The 15223-nt window shown below is 42.7% G+C and overlaps 2 protein-coding genes across 24 annotated transcripts in view; one reads left to right on the forward strand and one right to left on the reverse strand.

Moving 5' to 3' along the window:
• Positions 1 to 2570, reverse strand: part of NGEF (neuronal guanine nucleotide exchange factor) — a 37617-nt gene extending 35047 nt beyond the window's left edge. The window contains exon 1 of the mRNA XM_071437402.1: positions 2303 to 2570. Coding sequence (XP_071293503.1) covers positions 2303 to 2570 — 268 coding nt within the window. The remainder of the gene's footprint in view (positions 1 to 2302) is intronic.
• The window catches only part of NEU2 (neuraminidase 2), a 35740-nt gene that overhangs the window by 9455 nt on the left and 11062 nt on the right, over positions 1 to 15223 (forward strand). For 3 of the 23 annotated variants that reach the window (XM_071437409.1, XM_071437411.1, XM_071437412.1), the window contains 3 exons: positions 6984 to 7090; positions 9252 to 9502; positions 10072 to 10142. The exons of 5 other annotated variants lie outside the window; for them this stretch is intronic. In XM_071437409.1, the coding sequence (XP_071293510.1) occupies positions 10101 to 10142 (42 nt within the window). In that variant the 5' untranslated portion in view covers positions 6984 to 7090; positions 9252 to 9502; positions 10072 to 10100. Of the gene's footprint in view, positions 1 to 664; positions 734 to 2520; positions 2636 to 4454; positions 4474 to 6732; positions 6946 to 6983; positions 7091 to 9251; positions 9503 to 10071; positions 10143 to 15223 lie in introns of those variants that run through there. 15 more of the 23 variants (XM_071437408.1, XM_071437421.1, XM_071437434.1 and 12 more) reach the window with 9 other exon arrangements.

The raw sequence follows: 15223 nt of genomic DNA on the forward strand, positions 1-15223 counted from the left end.
AGAAAATTTTAAATGGCTTTTCAGTGATCTCATTTCTTGAGTCTTTATTTTTTCTCATTTTGTATCCAACTCTGTCTTTTCTGTCTCTTCCTGTCTTTTTGCCTTCCCTTCTCCTCCCCTCCAGTTGTTCCCTAAGCAAAATGAGAACAGGTTAACATTTGAGCTTGAGTCACATTCTTGGATAGCTGCTGTTCAAATGGGTTGGAAGGCAATATAAAATAGCTCACCCATCCCTTGCTTCCATGCATGTCAGCAAATGCTGTCAGAAGTTTAAATGGGGCTGGTTTAGAAGCACCCACTGTCCAGTTTCAGGAGAGGGAGTGGATTCAGGGAAGTAAAGAGAGAGAGCAGAAATGCTGCTTACACAATCCTAGCTGAATTTAAAGGCTGTAGCTTTGAGGAGGACTTGCTACAGTTGCCTCAGAGAAAGAACTATTGCTCCTAGCCCAGGTGTTGCTGTACAGACTGGAGAAGGGACACGTTCCCCAGTGTGCTGAACAATTGCAGGCATGGAAGGAAAAGCCCTGTTTGGAACCAGTCCTGTTTCAGTAGTGGTAATACAGGGAGGGGAGTGGCAGAGAAGCACAGGTCAGCATTGTGGATGCTGTAATGAGTTGCTAAGAGAGAAGCCCTTCTCTTAGCTTGTCCTTCCTCAATGACACAGGCCAAGACACAAGGGCTGTCCTCCTCTGCCAACATCCTGATGCCATGATGCTGCAGATCTATGAAGAAGGTGAGTCCTTCAGTGATGGTGCTGCTGCCCTGCCAGCTGCAGATCACAGGGGTGAGGACCTCCTCGGCAGCTGTGGGGACACTGTGACACCCGGGAACGGGAGGGAGGGCGGGTCTGTGCTGTGCTAGCTCTGCAGCAGTGCTCTGGGAGGCGGGGAGAGGGTGGCTCTGCTCTGGTCCTGTCTGCACCCACAGGGTGGAGAGCAGCTCTGCTCCTGCATAGGCAACACTCCGTTTATCCACAAACTTCGTTGCAACAGTAGCAGAATATTAAACAGGAACTCTTTTCTGCTGTGTGCTTGGAAACTTGGAGAAAGGAGGGAATTTTCCTTCTGTCGGTGCCACAGGATTGAATGGACCTTTATACTGAAATTGCATGGCTCCCTTGGTGAGGCAGGCACAACACACCTATTTTCTTGGGGACATTTCCCACACCCCTTTTATTTGGGGGGTGGAGGACGTCTGTTCTTTTTTTTTTCTTAAGGAACTTGATCTCCTTTCAGGAGCTGAAGAGGTGGCTTTACTGCTACATAACAAAGCAATAGCTTTCAGTGGTTTGCACAGCAGTGGAACATAAGCAGTGGTGTATCATCTTGATTGTATATCGCCAGCTATCCAAAGTTCATAGTCCAGAGCATTGATTCCGTTAGATTATAACCTGATAATAGGATAAGGTAACTTTGCTGTGAAGGAGTTTTAAAATTCAGTTTCTTGAAGCATCTGGGAGATGGAAGCAAAGGGCATTTTCTACGTTCCCAGTTCCAGGTCTCTGTCATTTTGGACTTAGATTAAAACCACTTTAATTTCCTTCATGTAGCCCTGTTTCCAGTGCTTCTCAGTGTGTTGCAGTAGCTCATTTCCTGGCACTCTCTTCATTTCTCCTATCTTTCCCTTGCTTCTTTCACAGACAGCTGCTCAGACAAGGTTCCAGCTCTGGCACCTGAAAGATGCCTGGTTCCAGCCTGGCCTTGCAGTAATGCTCTGTACTATTCATACTCAGGGAAAGCCAACGCATTCCTTTTTTTACTGAAGCCATGGCTGAATGCATGTATGTTCTGGATGGTGCTCCTGTTGTTTCAACCTCCTTGTTTAAAGGGAGCCTAGGTGTTTCTTACAGCTCTCTTCAGTGCAAAGTAGCAGTAACTGCACTTTCACAGAAGTCTTGTTAGTCCCTCAGAAGGAATCATTGCAATTTCCTCTGGTTTTGCTGACTGTTTTCTGTACTTTTGAACATTTATTTCTGTATGCTAAAGTCCCTGCTTCATTGACAGCTTCATGTCTTTCTCTAAGTTATTTTTCTCCTACAGAGCAGAGGGGTGGCAGTGCAGAGTCCCACATATGTTTAGATTCTCTGTCATGAAATGTCTTTAAACATCCAACCATTTTATATTTCCAAGCTGAAAAAAGAAGGATGGCACTCCTCTGCCCACTGTGCTGTAGGGCAGAGGTGTTCTGTTATGTGCTGACAGCTGAGCTGCTTTCTATCTTCCTGTCCTTCTGTTTTGTTGACTCCTCTAGTTCCTAATCTCACTGGAAAAAGAAGCATAATGCTGTTTGGGTCAGTACTCACCTGTAGCATGCTGCATGTGCGTTGCCTCTCTCGAAGTCTTTCTTTTCCCTCTGTTTGGCAGCCTCATGGATCGGTAGTACCTGGAATTTCTTTGAATGGCAATGTACTGTGTGTGCAAGTCCCCCTCGTGCGTCACTGGGTTAGCACCTGCTGACTCTTCCTCACCTTCAGAGACCGAACCTGACTCTCTCAGTACCTGCTGAGAAAGGCCCTGCCAGAGCCCACCAGTGGAGAGCCTGTGGGTGGCTTCTCTCCCATGCTCCTCCATGGCTTCCAGAGCTGGTCTCTATAGCAACTGAGACGGTGGATCAGCAGCAGAGCAGCAGAAGACAGGTAGCCTCCACAACTCCATCAGCTTTATCTGAATTACAGCTGGAGACAGATAAAACAGAACGTAACAGGAGAAGAGAGGACAAAGTTCTGGTTAGTTCAGAGGCCATAGTCCATCATCTGATTAGGATAACAGGGACTATACAGGATTTTTTATCAGAGATCATTCTGACATCATCACCTTACAAGGCTTATTCTCATGTCCTGAACATTGCTTTGATATGTTCATGGTTGCCATTCCATGACATATGACAGATGTTACTGGAAGAATGTTGTATTTTGGTTTGGTATTACTGGTTGATTTAGAGTGTAAAACAGATAGTGCCCATGTCCTTTTTTATGAGGGTGAAGATGTTACTGAATATAAGGTAAAAGCTGAAGAGAAAGCTCAGTAAATCTGTCTATTATCTGTATACTCCTCCATGTAACAGAAGAATTAATGCCTTTTAGAGGGCTGGGTGCTTTCTAATACTTATCAACAGCACTCATGCCTGCTGTGCAGGTAAGTGAAGAAAAATCCATAACTGTAGGGCATGAAGGTAGAAGAGACAAGATTATAGAGTGCAGAGGTTTGATTTGCTTTCCCAAAGTTTCCCTCAAGTGCCAGTGTACCTCCTCATTGCCACAGTGACTTCAGCACAAAATTTCTCTGCTCTTTGTGTCAGTACATGGAGTATGCCTGGACTCCCAAGAATTTTTAGGAGGCACATCACAACAGCAAAACATCAGTTGATCTTTCAGCCTTTGTAGGACTGGGTAAAATATGAACAGATTACTTAAGCATTCTCTGGTCCTTTGCTGAATTCTTTCAGCTGTCAGTCTTCCTGAATATATAATATGATTTTGTGACTGATGGGGTGTCATGAGTAATAGAAAGAGATGCTGTATAGAAAATGTGAATATAAAATTGACAGCAAGCTGAGAGAAGGGCATAAAACTGTGCTGTGGATTAGTTAGATGCTGTTTTAAGAAGTCACATGTATCATTGGTTTGTTATGTTACAGTATATCCAAGGCACCAGATAGCTTAGAAAGTAGGTGTTTCAATTTTTTATGGGTCTTCTGCAATCTCTGTGAACTCATGTGTTTCCACAAACATTTCCCATGCTTGTCCCTGGGGTCACTCTAGCAGACCCTGGGACACCAGGGACAATTGGGCCATCATCTGTGAATCCTCTGCTTTCCAATATTTTTTGAAGGCACTATGATTTATCCTTATAAAGAGAAGGTCACTCCCTGAAATCATGCACTGGGCATGAGCTTCTTGGCTCTAGAGAGGAGAAAGTCTGCTTTCTTCTTTCATTACCTAACCACAGCATGCAGCTCTAAATTTGGATCCTGACTTCAGTTCTGCCTTTTGGACTGTTTGGAACTATGGTGGTTGCTCTGGGACTGTTTCCAGAGTTAATGGAAGTGTATGAAGGACGTATTTGTCAGTGGTGGTGTTAAGTTTGGTTTGTAAACTACTCTGAGGTACAGAGATTCACTAAGCCTGTTTCTTTTTCTGTGGGTGTGTGGAACAACGAAATAAAAGCAGCTGCTGTTGGAGAAAGTTTGAAAAGAGAGAAGAGGCTACTGCTTCTCCTCTGCCTTTTTTTGTCCTAAGACTAGAGCCCCAAAGACTTGATCCTTGCAACTGTGATGGAAGTATGTCTTCTAAGTGGACTACAATTAATATTACAGCAGTAATCCTACTTAACCCCAAACTCTAACAATTGTTACATTTTTATTTATTTCTCTTCTATAGATTATTTTATGCCTTGGCACTCAAGGAGATGAACCTATGACAATCTCCTCTACATCAAAGTTCCTCTGTGCTTCAAGAGGCCACCCCTTGTCCATGTGACTCATACTGGGGCCTGTCTCTGTCACAACCTTTGCCAAGCTGATGAAACTTGCAATGCTTTGCAAATTGCTGCTAGTATTTTATTGAAAAAGTGGATAAAGTTTTCACAGGAGCTGCTCACCAGTCAGGAGTAGTTTCAAAACCAGTAAATGTCCAAAGGGCCCATTAGGCAAAGAGATGCACATGTGTGCATGGAGAAGACTGTTTTCCCCTTTCACCTACCTGGTGAATATGAGAGTACATGGATGTCATTGTTGAGCTTTTACAAAGATCCTTGGCAGAGAAGGAGCCCCCTGCATGGGCAGGTGATACTCAGCTGGGTTACCCAAAGACTTACCTGTATGTTCAGTACCCCTGGCAAAACTGTGTGCTTCACTTTGCCAGATACTCCTTTTGTTCATCAGAGGAGTGAAGGGTGCCTGTCCTGAAAACTTAACTTGTTTCCAGGTTATCAAACAGTCCCTAACAAACAAGATCCTTGACCAGAAGTGAAGATAGCAATGGATGAGAGAGAGACTTTCATGTTTTCTAGGAGAGGCAGAAGGGGCACTTGTTTAATGTGGTGGTTATAAACAATATATACTGTTTTTTACTTTCTTCAATGAAGAATTCAAGAACAGAATGCATTTCTGAAGTCATATTTCTGATTTCAAAATTGATAGTTTAAGAAAGTACTGAGAAACCATTTACTGATATGTCATGAAAGTCAAATAGTCCTGACTTTTCCAGTAATTTAGGTATATTAAAAAAACTAGGGATATGTTTGAATGATGCATTCAAATTTAGTATTACTTTTTTTCTTGTAGCAGTCAAACTATTCTGTGACAGAGAATAGCTCAAGCATGTGTGGACCTTAACTACCTCTGTCTGAGTGTTTGTAGAGAATTTTTGAAGAAGGTATTCATCTCTGATGGTCAGAGGTAGATGAGTGCCAGGTCTTTTGTCAGGAGTACCCCCTCCCAAGTATATTCACATGCCACCTTGAAATCACATGGCTTGAGTCACCACTCACCTGAATGTGCTTTGCAGGCAAACACTTCCCTGGAGCTCATGGAGACCAAAGTAGCAGTCTGTAGGGAAAAGAGAAAGATGGCAACAGTGAAGCCAGAAAGTGATGCACATACAGCAACACTAGAAATATGCATTTTGACTCACACATAATCCAGCCTCCAGGAATTTGACTGTATATAAATTTTACTTGCTTATGTAAAAAACTGGCATTTACCAGCAAATGCCATGAATTTTTACAAGAACAGCTGAACTCAGGGATGTTGGGTAAGATGCTAATACAAGCTGTGAAAGGGACTGAGGTTCCTGGAACAGAGTGGACCTGGACACATGGATGTGTGTAGGAAACAGGGAGCACTGCTGCCTCTGGGAGGGTGGGACTGGAGGTGTTTTCAAGGCATGGGCTGGCTGTGGATGGGACTACTGTATAAAGAGAGTGGACTTAGAGGGATATCAAGAGTATCAGATGTATCAAAGGTGTTTTAGGTGTAACTTCTGTTAACCAGTTAGGGCTAATCAAAGATAAGGATTCTTTTAGTAGCAGAGCTGCAGACTGAAAGCTGAGATTGCAGCTGTGTAGACCTGCAGGTATTTCAAGTGGGTTTAATATGGACAGTTTGATGTGGGAGTCTGGAGCAGGAGGAGCATTCTGGCACCAGTTGAGCATCTCTCCCTCATCCTACGATGTGCCAGGCAGGCACAGCTAAACGAGTCATGGTAGAGGCAGACTGTGTGGTCTGTCACTGGTGGCAGCCCCGGTGGGCACTGGTAGCAGAGGGAGCTGCTGGGGGCTGGCAGTCCTGGAGAGCCACCTGCCTGCCTCAGCTGTTGCTGAGACAGGAGGGGTGCAAGTGGTGTCTGAGCTGCTGGAAAGAGCCACCTCCTTCCCTGCCAAACCTGCTGCTCCACACACCCTGGCCCCTCTCTCAGTGGCACTTTTCCAGAGCTCCAGCACAGCAGAGCAGGCAGCTGGATCATGGATTCTTTGCCTCCCTAGTACTTTGCTGTCCTGGATAATGGGCTAGTTTGGTGTGCCTGGTGCTGGCCCTGATCTGACAGCCTGTGTCTCTGGGAGGGTTTTTTCTGCATCCTCTTTTCCACTGCCACAGGCATTCATTTGTGTGGGACTTATTTGGTTCACTGTTGTCAGCCTTCCCTGTGATAGAAGGGGTGCAGCAGGACAAGACTGGTGGCTCTCCTTGCTGGTGAATCCAGTCCTTCAGTAAATTCCTAATTCCTCTTTAAAGTGCGAAGGTGTATTGGCTGACTGAAAAGTGTTAAGTACTGTAATAAGGAAGTAAACACAAGGATTTTGAAATTAAAACTGCTCAATTTGCTGATACTAAACAACACTGTTGCCCAGCCTGGAAGAGTAATGAAGATTGCTTAATTAATACCAGAAGACAGACAGAAATCTCCAGCTGTGTAACTCAGGGATGTTTCAAAGCAGAAAATAACAGGTATGACTACAACTTGACTGAATGCTTTGCCTATATAGGGATATGCAGTCACAGAAGAATTCCCTTTGTCTGACTATGTCCCTACCACCACCAGGAATGAAGACAACAGTATTGATGTGTCTGAGCGTCCACTCAAAATATGCAGGTGGGTGCTTTCATCACACAGGGCAGTGAACGCCTACTCTGAGTTACCTAGTGCTGTTTTAGTTTTGCCATCAGCTCAAATCCATCCATGGCTAAATGCCCCTGTAAATGATGTCTAGTTCCACATCATTTTGTTTTGGGGCTCAATGCAGAAATTGCTGTCTAGGCTGTAGCGTGTTTGTGCTGTAGAAAGGCAGAAAATCTTATAATATTTTCTTCCTTTTTATGTGTTGAAGTCATCTTAAGTGTAAAAGCCCTGTTAATGACTCATCTGGAAAGTTTATGTGTTGAATATAGGGATGCACCTTTCATCCAGATGAACCAGATAGAGCTCTTTTAGGACAAAATTTTGACTTCAAGCTCTTATAAATAACATGGCTCCTTTAATATTTCTTCTTTAAATAGTGTCTGAATGTACATGCAAATGCTAATTTAGCTGCATCTTAATGGTTTCATTTTCAAATGTTTTTCTTAGTCTTGTGCAAACCAAAACCAAACCTCTGCCTCCCACCAGCATCAGTCCCCTATTACATCCCTGCTCGTGTGTTAGGCAGTGACTTTTGTCCATCTTACATGGTTTTAATTGAAGTGGAATGTCATCTCTAAACTCTTTCACTGTGCATGATAATGAGGCAAACCCAGCTCTGCTGGTATGCATCACAGTCCAAAATCCAGCAGCAGGCCTTACTCATCGACAGCCGCTCTTGCTCATGCGGGTGCCAAACCCTCAAGGAGTGCCACATGCGAGAGGACCCTGGCAGAGGCTCTGGGGCTCTGCCCAAGCTCAGGCCTGCATTTGCATTGGGAGATATTTCTGTCTGAGTCAGGGGAATAGTAACACCCACAGACTCAGCCCTAGGCTCTGGCAGATTTAGATCTCAGCAGATGCAACTATGAATTCATTTAGCCTCATCGGTGGTTGAGGTGAAGACTTGGAGTCAGTGACAGTGTGGTGCTCTCACTTGTCCTGCTGAGCCACCCCTGCTCCAGGGGGACTGACTTTCAGCAGAAGGATGTACGGGTGTGGTAACATCTTACCCTAAATCTCTCACAGCCCTCAGCTGCCTGACTACACAAATATTTATATTTTCATTGTTCCTGGTTGGGATCCCCATCCTTGGAAGTGTTTACAATCCTGACACTTCCTATTAAAGGGTGGCAAAAGACAGTTAAGTGCATGTCCCTGTCCAGAGCAACGTACATGACAAAGGAATTTCAACTATTTAGGTGCAAGGCCAAGGTATTATTTGATTAAGGCACAGAGGTGGAGACAAACAGGTGGAGCATGAGAACAGACTGACCAGAGAGTAACACATGGACCAATGAGGTTCGCAGCAGAAGCCAGAGAAAATGAGACAATAAGTTTGAGAATGCTGGCTGAAAGAATATCAAATAGTTTGACAAATAGAATATCAAATAAATTAAATATTTTGTGCTCATTTTGTAAATAAGATTGAATTCTATAACCAGCCTTAACAGAATCAAAATACAACCACCCCAATTGTGAGATAGTCTTTCAGCTGAGGAAGCTGACATAATGGTTCTATTGCCATGATTCAGTGCTGGTACCTTATTTATAGCAAGCAAAACCAAGACAGAATTATATAGTTCATTACACTTTTGTGACAAGAAAACCCTTTTTGTCTTGCACATGTTACAGAGAACCTGTTTTAGATACACTTCAGAGACTAAAAATAAATACATTGGACCCATATAATAAATCCACCAAACTATGTGCTTTCGAAACCCTAAGACCAAGTGAATGAGGATAGAGAGAGAAACCAGTACATTTAAAGTAGCTAAAAATTACTCAGATGTTCTTGCTAGCTCTAAAAATATTTCTGGAATGAAGTCTGGCATTATGGGTAGCTCTATGCATAAAGGTAAGCCATGTGTCCCTAGGACCACCAAGTAAGTGTGTTCTACAAATGTTATGACACATGACATAACAGAAGAGGATACGTGCCTTCATACAATTCCCTCTGCATGAAACGAACTATTTCACTACTTCATGTAAATTAACCCATTTCATATACATATATATGTATATATATCTATCTGCTTTTTATTATAAAACTAATATACCAAAAATCTGACCTTATTTCTATTCCTTTCCTTAAATTATTACACATGCAATGGTGAAAATGCACCTTTGCTTGAAGATTTAGAGAGAGCCCTGAGAAGTGAAATGTATAAACCTCATCCTTGTTCTTCTGACATCACTGATATCTCTCTACTAACAAGAACTCCTGCCTCTAGAGGAAGCCCCCTTTCCTTCTTCCTGCGCTTTATGAAATGTTCTTGGCATTGATGCCATCCCATTCCTTATTTCTGCTGAGAAGATACCAGTGAAATAGTTGCTCAGTAGCTGTGATTGAAAACTCATGAGGTTTTCCAGGCTTATCTCGAGAAGGTAAGTGAATAATTAAAGACCAAATCCCTGTACCTCCTAGGCTGGGGGGAGTACACAATTAATCAGCTCAGGGCTTAGGGGCAAATAGCAGGATGTAGCTTCAAAGCAGGAGATACCCATGTACTCTGCAAGTACGTGCACAGGAAGGCTCTCAGCAGTCTGCCTGATGATCTTTTCTGTTTTGCAGGACTGCATGTGGGAGTTGTGAGTCCTTGTTCCTTTTTGTTTGTTCTGTTTGGGCTGTGTGAAGCCTTCTAGCCACAGAATGTGTATGCAACGTAGAGCTTACTTAAAAACTTAAAGGACTAAGGTATGGAAGCTTTAGTCTCTGATGAAATTATTTAGTCAAAAACATAGTATGAGAAATAATATCCAGGGGATAATGCCTTGCTGAAAGCAGAGAGGTTTAGTAATGCTAGGACAATTGGAAAAGGAGGATTAATAGATGTCTTGGTTGAAGCTTTTCAAGACAGACTCATTAGTAAGCAAACAGGCCAAGTGTCCCTTGGGCAGACAACACCTGTGCTGCTCTTGGGGAAAAATATAATGATGCCCATTTCTATTTCTAGATTTGCTGGTTGTGTATTAGACACTTGTTATGGAAGAAATGAGCATGGGTGGTTGTTTGAACTGCAGAAAGGTAAGAATTCATAGGGTTTTTCATTTGAAAGCTTCCATACAGAAGCAGGGAAAAGAATTTTGTTGATCAAGAAATAGCAGAGTTCTCACTTTTTCCTCCCTCCGTGTTTATTGGGTGGAGGGTCTAAGGAGTGCCTGTTTGGTGAATCTGCTTGCAAATGTGTAGCTACAAGAGAGCCAGGAGTCACTAAGACATTAGCATCCTGTTAGGCTGGTTTCTGCTGGTTTGAAAAGCCAGGCGGGTTTGGAGTGCTGGTATGCCATGCTATCCTTGTCAACTGCATCAAGCTAATTTCAGCTAATTTCAAACATGACATGAGCTGATTCTATTCTTACAGCCTGTTACTCTGACTGTATGGGTCTTTAATAACTCAGGAAAAGCACTTGATACACAGCTCTGGAAACTCATTAGCAAGCAGCATTGACCGATGCAAACTTCCTCTTCAGAATGGCCATTTTTGGACCCTGGTGGGAAGAGAAGCTTGCTGGACTGCAGCTCCCAGAGCTGCCTCTTCTCTCCCAGTACTGTGGGACTAGCCCAGTGCTTATGCAATCAACCCCAAGCTTTCCCCACTTGCATCTAATTTGCCAGCTGCAGCACTAGCCAGCATGGCACTGTAGAAAATGAGGGACATACACAGTGCTCTGGCTGCATGTATATGGACAGGGAGTGTCCATCTTCTTGTCACATTAGTGCCATGCTGTCTGCAACTGCAATTCTATAGCTCACTTTACCCAAGTGCTCGGAAAGGTTGGCAAATCTTTCCTTTCTGGATCTTTCCTTCTAACAGCAGTTTTTACCCTCCTCTTCATTCCCAGTTTTTAAGCACAGAAGGAGGAAGGCTGGGGCGAGGGTAGTTAATCTCATAGCTGTGGCACAGGATTGGGTTCTGGGAGAGTAGATGTAATTTCTTAGCTCTACTGCAGTTCCCTGAGCAATCTTGAGCATGTCAGTTCCCCCTCTCTGGACTGGGAGCAGTATATTATAGTTTGTGAATACTCCTGCATTTTTCTAGTCTTTTTTCTTCTGAGTTACTTAAGCAGGAACTCAGTGTAAGTGCAAGAGCATGACATGAGATAACCTGATGTGCTCAAAAGAACTCTGAAACATAATGTAATTAAAGGAAAAAATGAACTAGTTTGAAAATTCTCCTGGTTTTGGTTATTTTTCATTTCATGTTTTCTACATTTCAGTCCCCAAGTGAAAAGCAAGCATCTTGTCTAGATTTCTAGTTCCTCAGTGGCCCTGCTGTTCTTTTTAAGTTTTATTTGAGCTGACTGCAACTGCTCCTAAAAAAGGTTCTTGTTTTAGGAATTGCTCCCTTTTGGAACAGCAAAGTCCAAATTTTGCAGATTGAGTAACCTGCTTGACCTGTTTTATCATAGACATCTGTTTCCAAAATGATTTCACATAGGAAAGAGAAGGCAAGAGGGAGATGAGACTTCCAGATTGTTCCAGGCTGTTACTGAGTCTTGTCAATTTTCCTTATTTTAGATATGATGGAGCAGTTTCCATGGGGTGCTGCTTGGAAACATGCATTATTTTCTCCAATAATTATTGGGGGGAAAATTATAATTGCCTATAGAAATCACAGAACAAGCTACTTTCAAAAGGAAAAGTTGAGTGAAATCCCCAGGCACTGGCCACATACTCAGGGACAGATGAGGGTAATTATATTGTTAAAGCATTTTACATTGTCTTGCAAATGTCCTGGGCAAAATATAGCAGTGTGGGACAATGGGTTCTTTGGGTTCTTCTTGTCTGGCAGTTAGTGTGGTGTTTCATACACACTCCTGTATTTCTTAAAGTAGTTTCAAGTTAACAGTCCCAATTTGTATCTATAGAAAATCAGCTCTGAATAAAATACCTGTCTGTCTCATAAAATGGATGCCAGCCAATTAGTACTTCTTGCAGGTTCAGCAAAATATTCTAAATAGCTTTCATTATTTTAGTGCAATTTCCTACTTTAAACTAGCTCTGGAAGTGACAGCTCCACTCTAACGGTCAAATCTGTTGCTAGTTTAAGATCAGAAGAGCTAGCTTGTTCTTATGAAATTTGAGTCCTTGTTTACTTTTGTGCATTTAAAAATACACATAATTGCTGGGAGAGAGTTCACAGCTACACTGGATTCACAGCAATTGGCCTCCTGAGAGTGAAAGGAAAAATTGGCTCAGGGGAAGGATCAGCCTGGAGGTAAGAGGAAAACAGGCTGTTTTTCATATTTCCTGTCTTTATTTATATATATATCTTTTAAAGCAAGATCACACATAAACCATTTGACAGGAAAAATCACAACTTGTGCTGCCCCTGGAAAAAGACACACAGCTTGGTTTGGTTTGGGAATGTTTGCTGTTCAGTTGGTCATATTAATGCCATTCTGTGCAGTCTGGGTCTCCCCTCTGACTAGGCTTCCTCCCTGTGGGTGGTGGATTTTATGCCTACCAGCTTGTGCCAGTGGTGTCTCTCCTCTCTGTCAGCCAGTGTTTCAACAGTGTCACAACTGTGCTCTCTCTGGCTTGCACAGGACTCCTTCAGTTCTTTCTTGGGCACTGGGTTTGTGCCTTTGTTTGTGGCCTGAGGTTTCTTCCTTGGGCAGTTCCTCTTCCAGTATCCCCCCAGAACAGGATTTTACTCACCTGACATTCAGGGGCTGAGCCGGTCTCTCATTTGCCATCGGGATGAGGTATTCCAAAAATAGTCTGAGTTAAACTCCCCCAGATTGTTAGGGATTTGCAATTCAGTTGTGGATCCAGAGGCAGATATGTCCTACAGAAGTTTGGTGTCCTTCAGTCCTTGTACCTTCATGTCAATTCTGCTTGTGAGTAAAGTGTGCCTCAGATTTTGTTTGCTCAGTTTCCAGAGTCACAGCAAACACAGTGTAAAGGAACAGCTTTCTCTTTACCCAGATAAGTTAGTACAAATATGCCCTGAACGTCCTTTGCACTGCTTGTGCCAAGGCTTAATGACAGGGGATTGTTAAACCTCCCGTATAAATCTTTAACAACTGGGTGAAACTTCAGTCCAAATCTGCAAACTCAAGTGGAAACAGTAAATAGTATTTGCTTCCATTTTTAAGGCCCACTGGATGAGAAACTGCTCTTGCTTTACATTATTTACAGCCATTTGAGATGAAAAGACTTACATGTTTATGACTATTTTTAGATTGCCATTTCTTAATTTCATGTGTGTTCACATACCTGGGCACTGGGGTGGATACAGCAGAGCCAGCCTGGTTTTATTTTAAGGCCTTTTGGATCAATCCAAATGCCTGTGATAATTTTCCCTCTTGAAATTATTTCTTATTTCCAGGCTACTTGCTTGCTGTGATTTCAATGTCCCTCTTCTGGGGGCATCTTAGGCCCAGTGCTTCAAAGGAAGACAAATATTAGTGATTGCTTAGATCAGTGCTATTCCTAGGAGAGATTTTTCCCCTCATCCTTGGATAACTCACTTTGTATTTATAAGACTGCATTTGGGTTGACTCTTAGAAAAAGCATCACATAGCCTGCTGAATTTGATGCTAATCCTTCCTTTGGTTTTTATTTTCATTTTGAAGTTCACTGAACTTGCCAAGTGTCTTGTTAGTTTCAAAATATTTTAATTGGTCACAACATTACTCTTTTTAAAATGCAGCTGTATTCCCAGCCTACTCCATGGAAGATGTTCACTGAGTTAAGCTTGGGTTAATCTGAACTCAAACATCATAAATTTATGGTCACCAGTGTCAATGTCCCTTTATACCAGCTGAAGGTTTGGCCTGGCATAGAGGGCTGCCAGCAATTACTCCTGTAATGATTAATCAAGGTCACCATCAGGCCTGTGCACCCCTGGTCTGAGAGCTGGCAGGACTCAGGAATGAAGGATGCAGTGGAATTTGGGCTCCTCTCTGTTGCAAGAGTTGCCTAGGGTGAATCCAGCTGGACTTGTGCTTCAGACTCGCTTATCTGAGTGTCCAAGCACTGCAGAGTACACGAAGCAAGGAACTACGGTTTTATTGCATTTTCCAGTCATTAAATTCCTGCAGTGACTCCTCCTCAGTGTTTTTTGGAAGGCTAAATAAATCCTGCTTCTACAATCCTCTTTTTGTATTCAAACCTCACCACCACCTCTCTTCCTTTGCTTCTCATAGATCATACCATTCATTTTGTTAACGAAAATAAAGTGTATTTTCTTTTTTCTTTCAAATGGGCAAAAGTAAATGGAGAAATGGTGTAATGTGTATAATAGGCAGGCTGTTTTTTGGGTGTTGTCTCACACAGGGTGAGGAAGCTTCCCTGTGACAAACCCATGACTCACCATGGAGTGCCAGAAGGCTTACAGGTCTGCTATGGAGTAATGCCCTTTGAGTTAAGGGAATATTTTTTTTATTTTGTCCATTTTTTTTCACAGGGTGAGGAAATAAATTGTATTTACTGTGAGAGAGGCATCAGCAGCAGGATTCTGTGCTTGGCAAATTCTGTGCTGATGGAAATCAAAAGTAATGTAAAGTGGAATCAGTGGAGTGTGAAGGAGTACAAACCCAAAAAGTACCAGCTCCTCGTGCCTGTTGTACCTACAGTTGATAAGGATAGTGAGGTGCTTGTCTCAAATGTGCTCAGAGGCTCTTTTCCCTAGCTAGAATTGGCATTAAAAGAAAACACTGGATGTTTTCTCATCCAAGGGACCCTATTTCCCAAAGAGCTCTGCCTTAGTATTTGCTTCTTACATTCATAATTATTATTACTTTGGCTTTTTCTTGTCTTTTTTTTTTCCTTCCCAGACAGATCAGACTTAGTCAAAGCCCAGGTCTGTAGGATTTACCTTCTGCACCAAGGCTACCATGTTCCCCAATGCCTGGAAGGCAGCACATAATGTTTTAACTTAAAATTTGCAATTACTGTGTAATTGCTGCTTCACATGATCTGACCCCACAGACCTCTTGACCTGAACTATAGCTGCCTGACAACTACAGCAGCTACACTGTACAGCATAGCAAAACCACTGAACTACCTGAGCCAGCCTTGCCTTTCTAATGATGTTGGGAATCAATGGAATCAGGTTTGAGCATTTTGCAAGCGAAATATACATTGGCAATTTTTAA

This window comes from Agelaius tricolor, unplaced genomic scaffold (genome assembly GCF_023055355.1).
Source record: "Agelaius tricolor isolate 1412-34295 unplaced genomic scaffold, bAgeTri1.0.p SCAF_12, whole genome shotgun sequence".
Lineage (NCBI taxonomy): Eukaryota > Metazoa > Chordata > Aves > Passeriformes > Icteridae > Agelaius > Agelaius tricolor.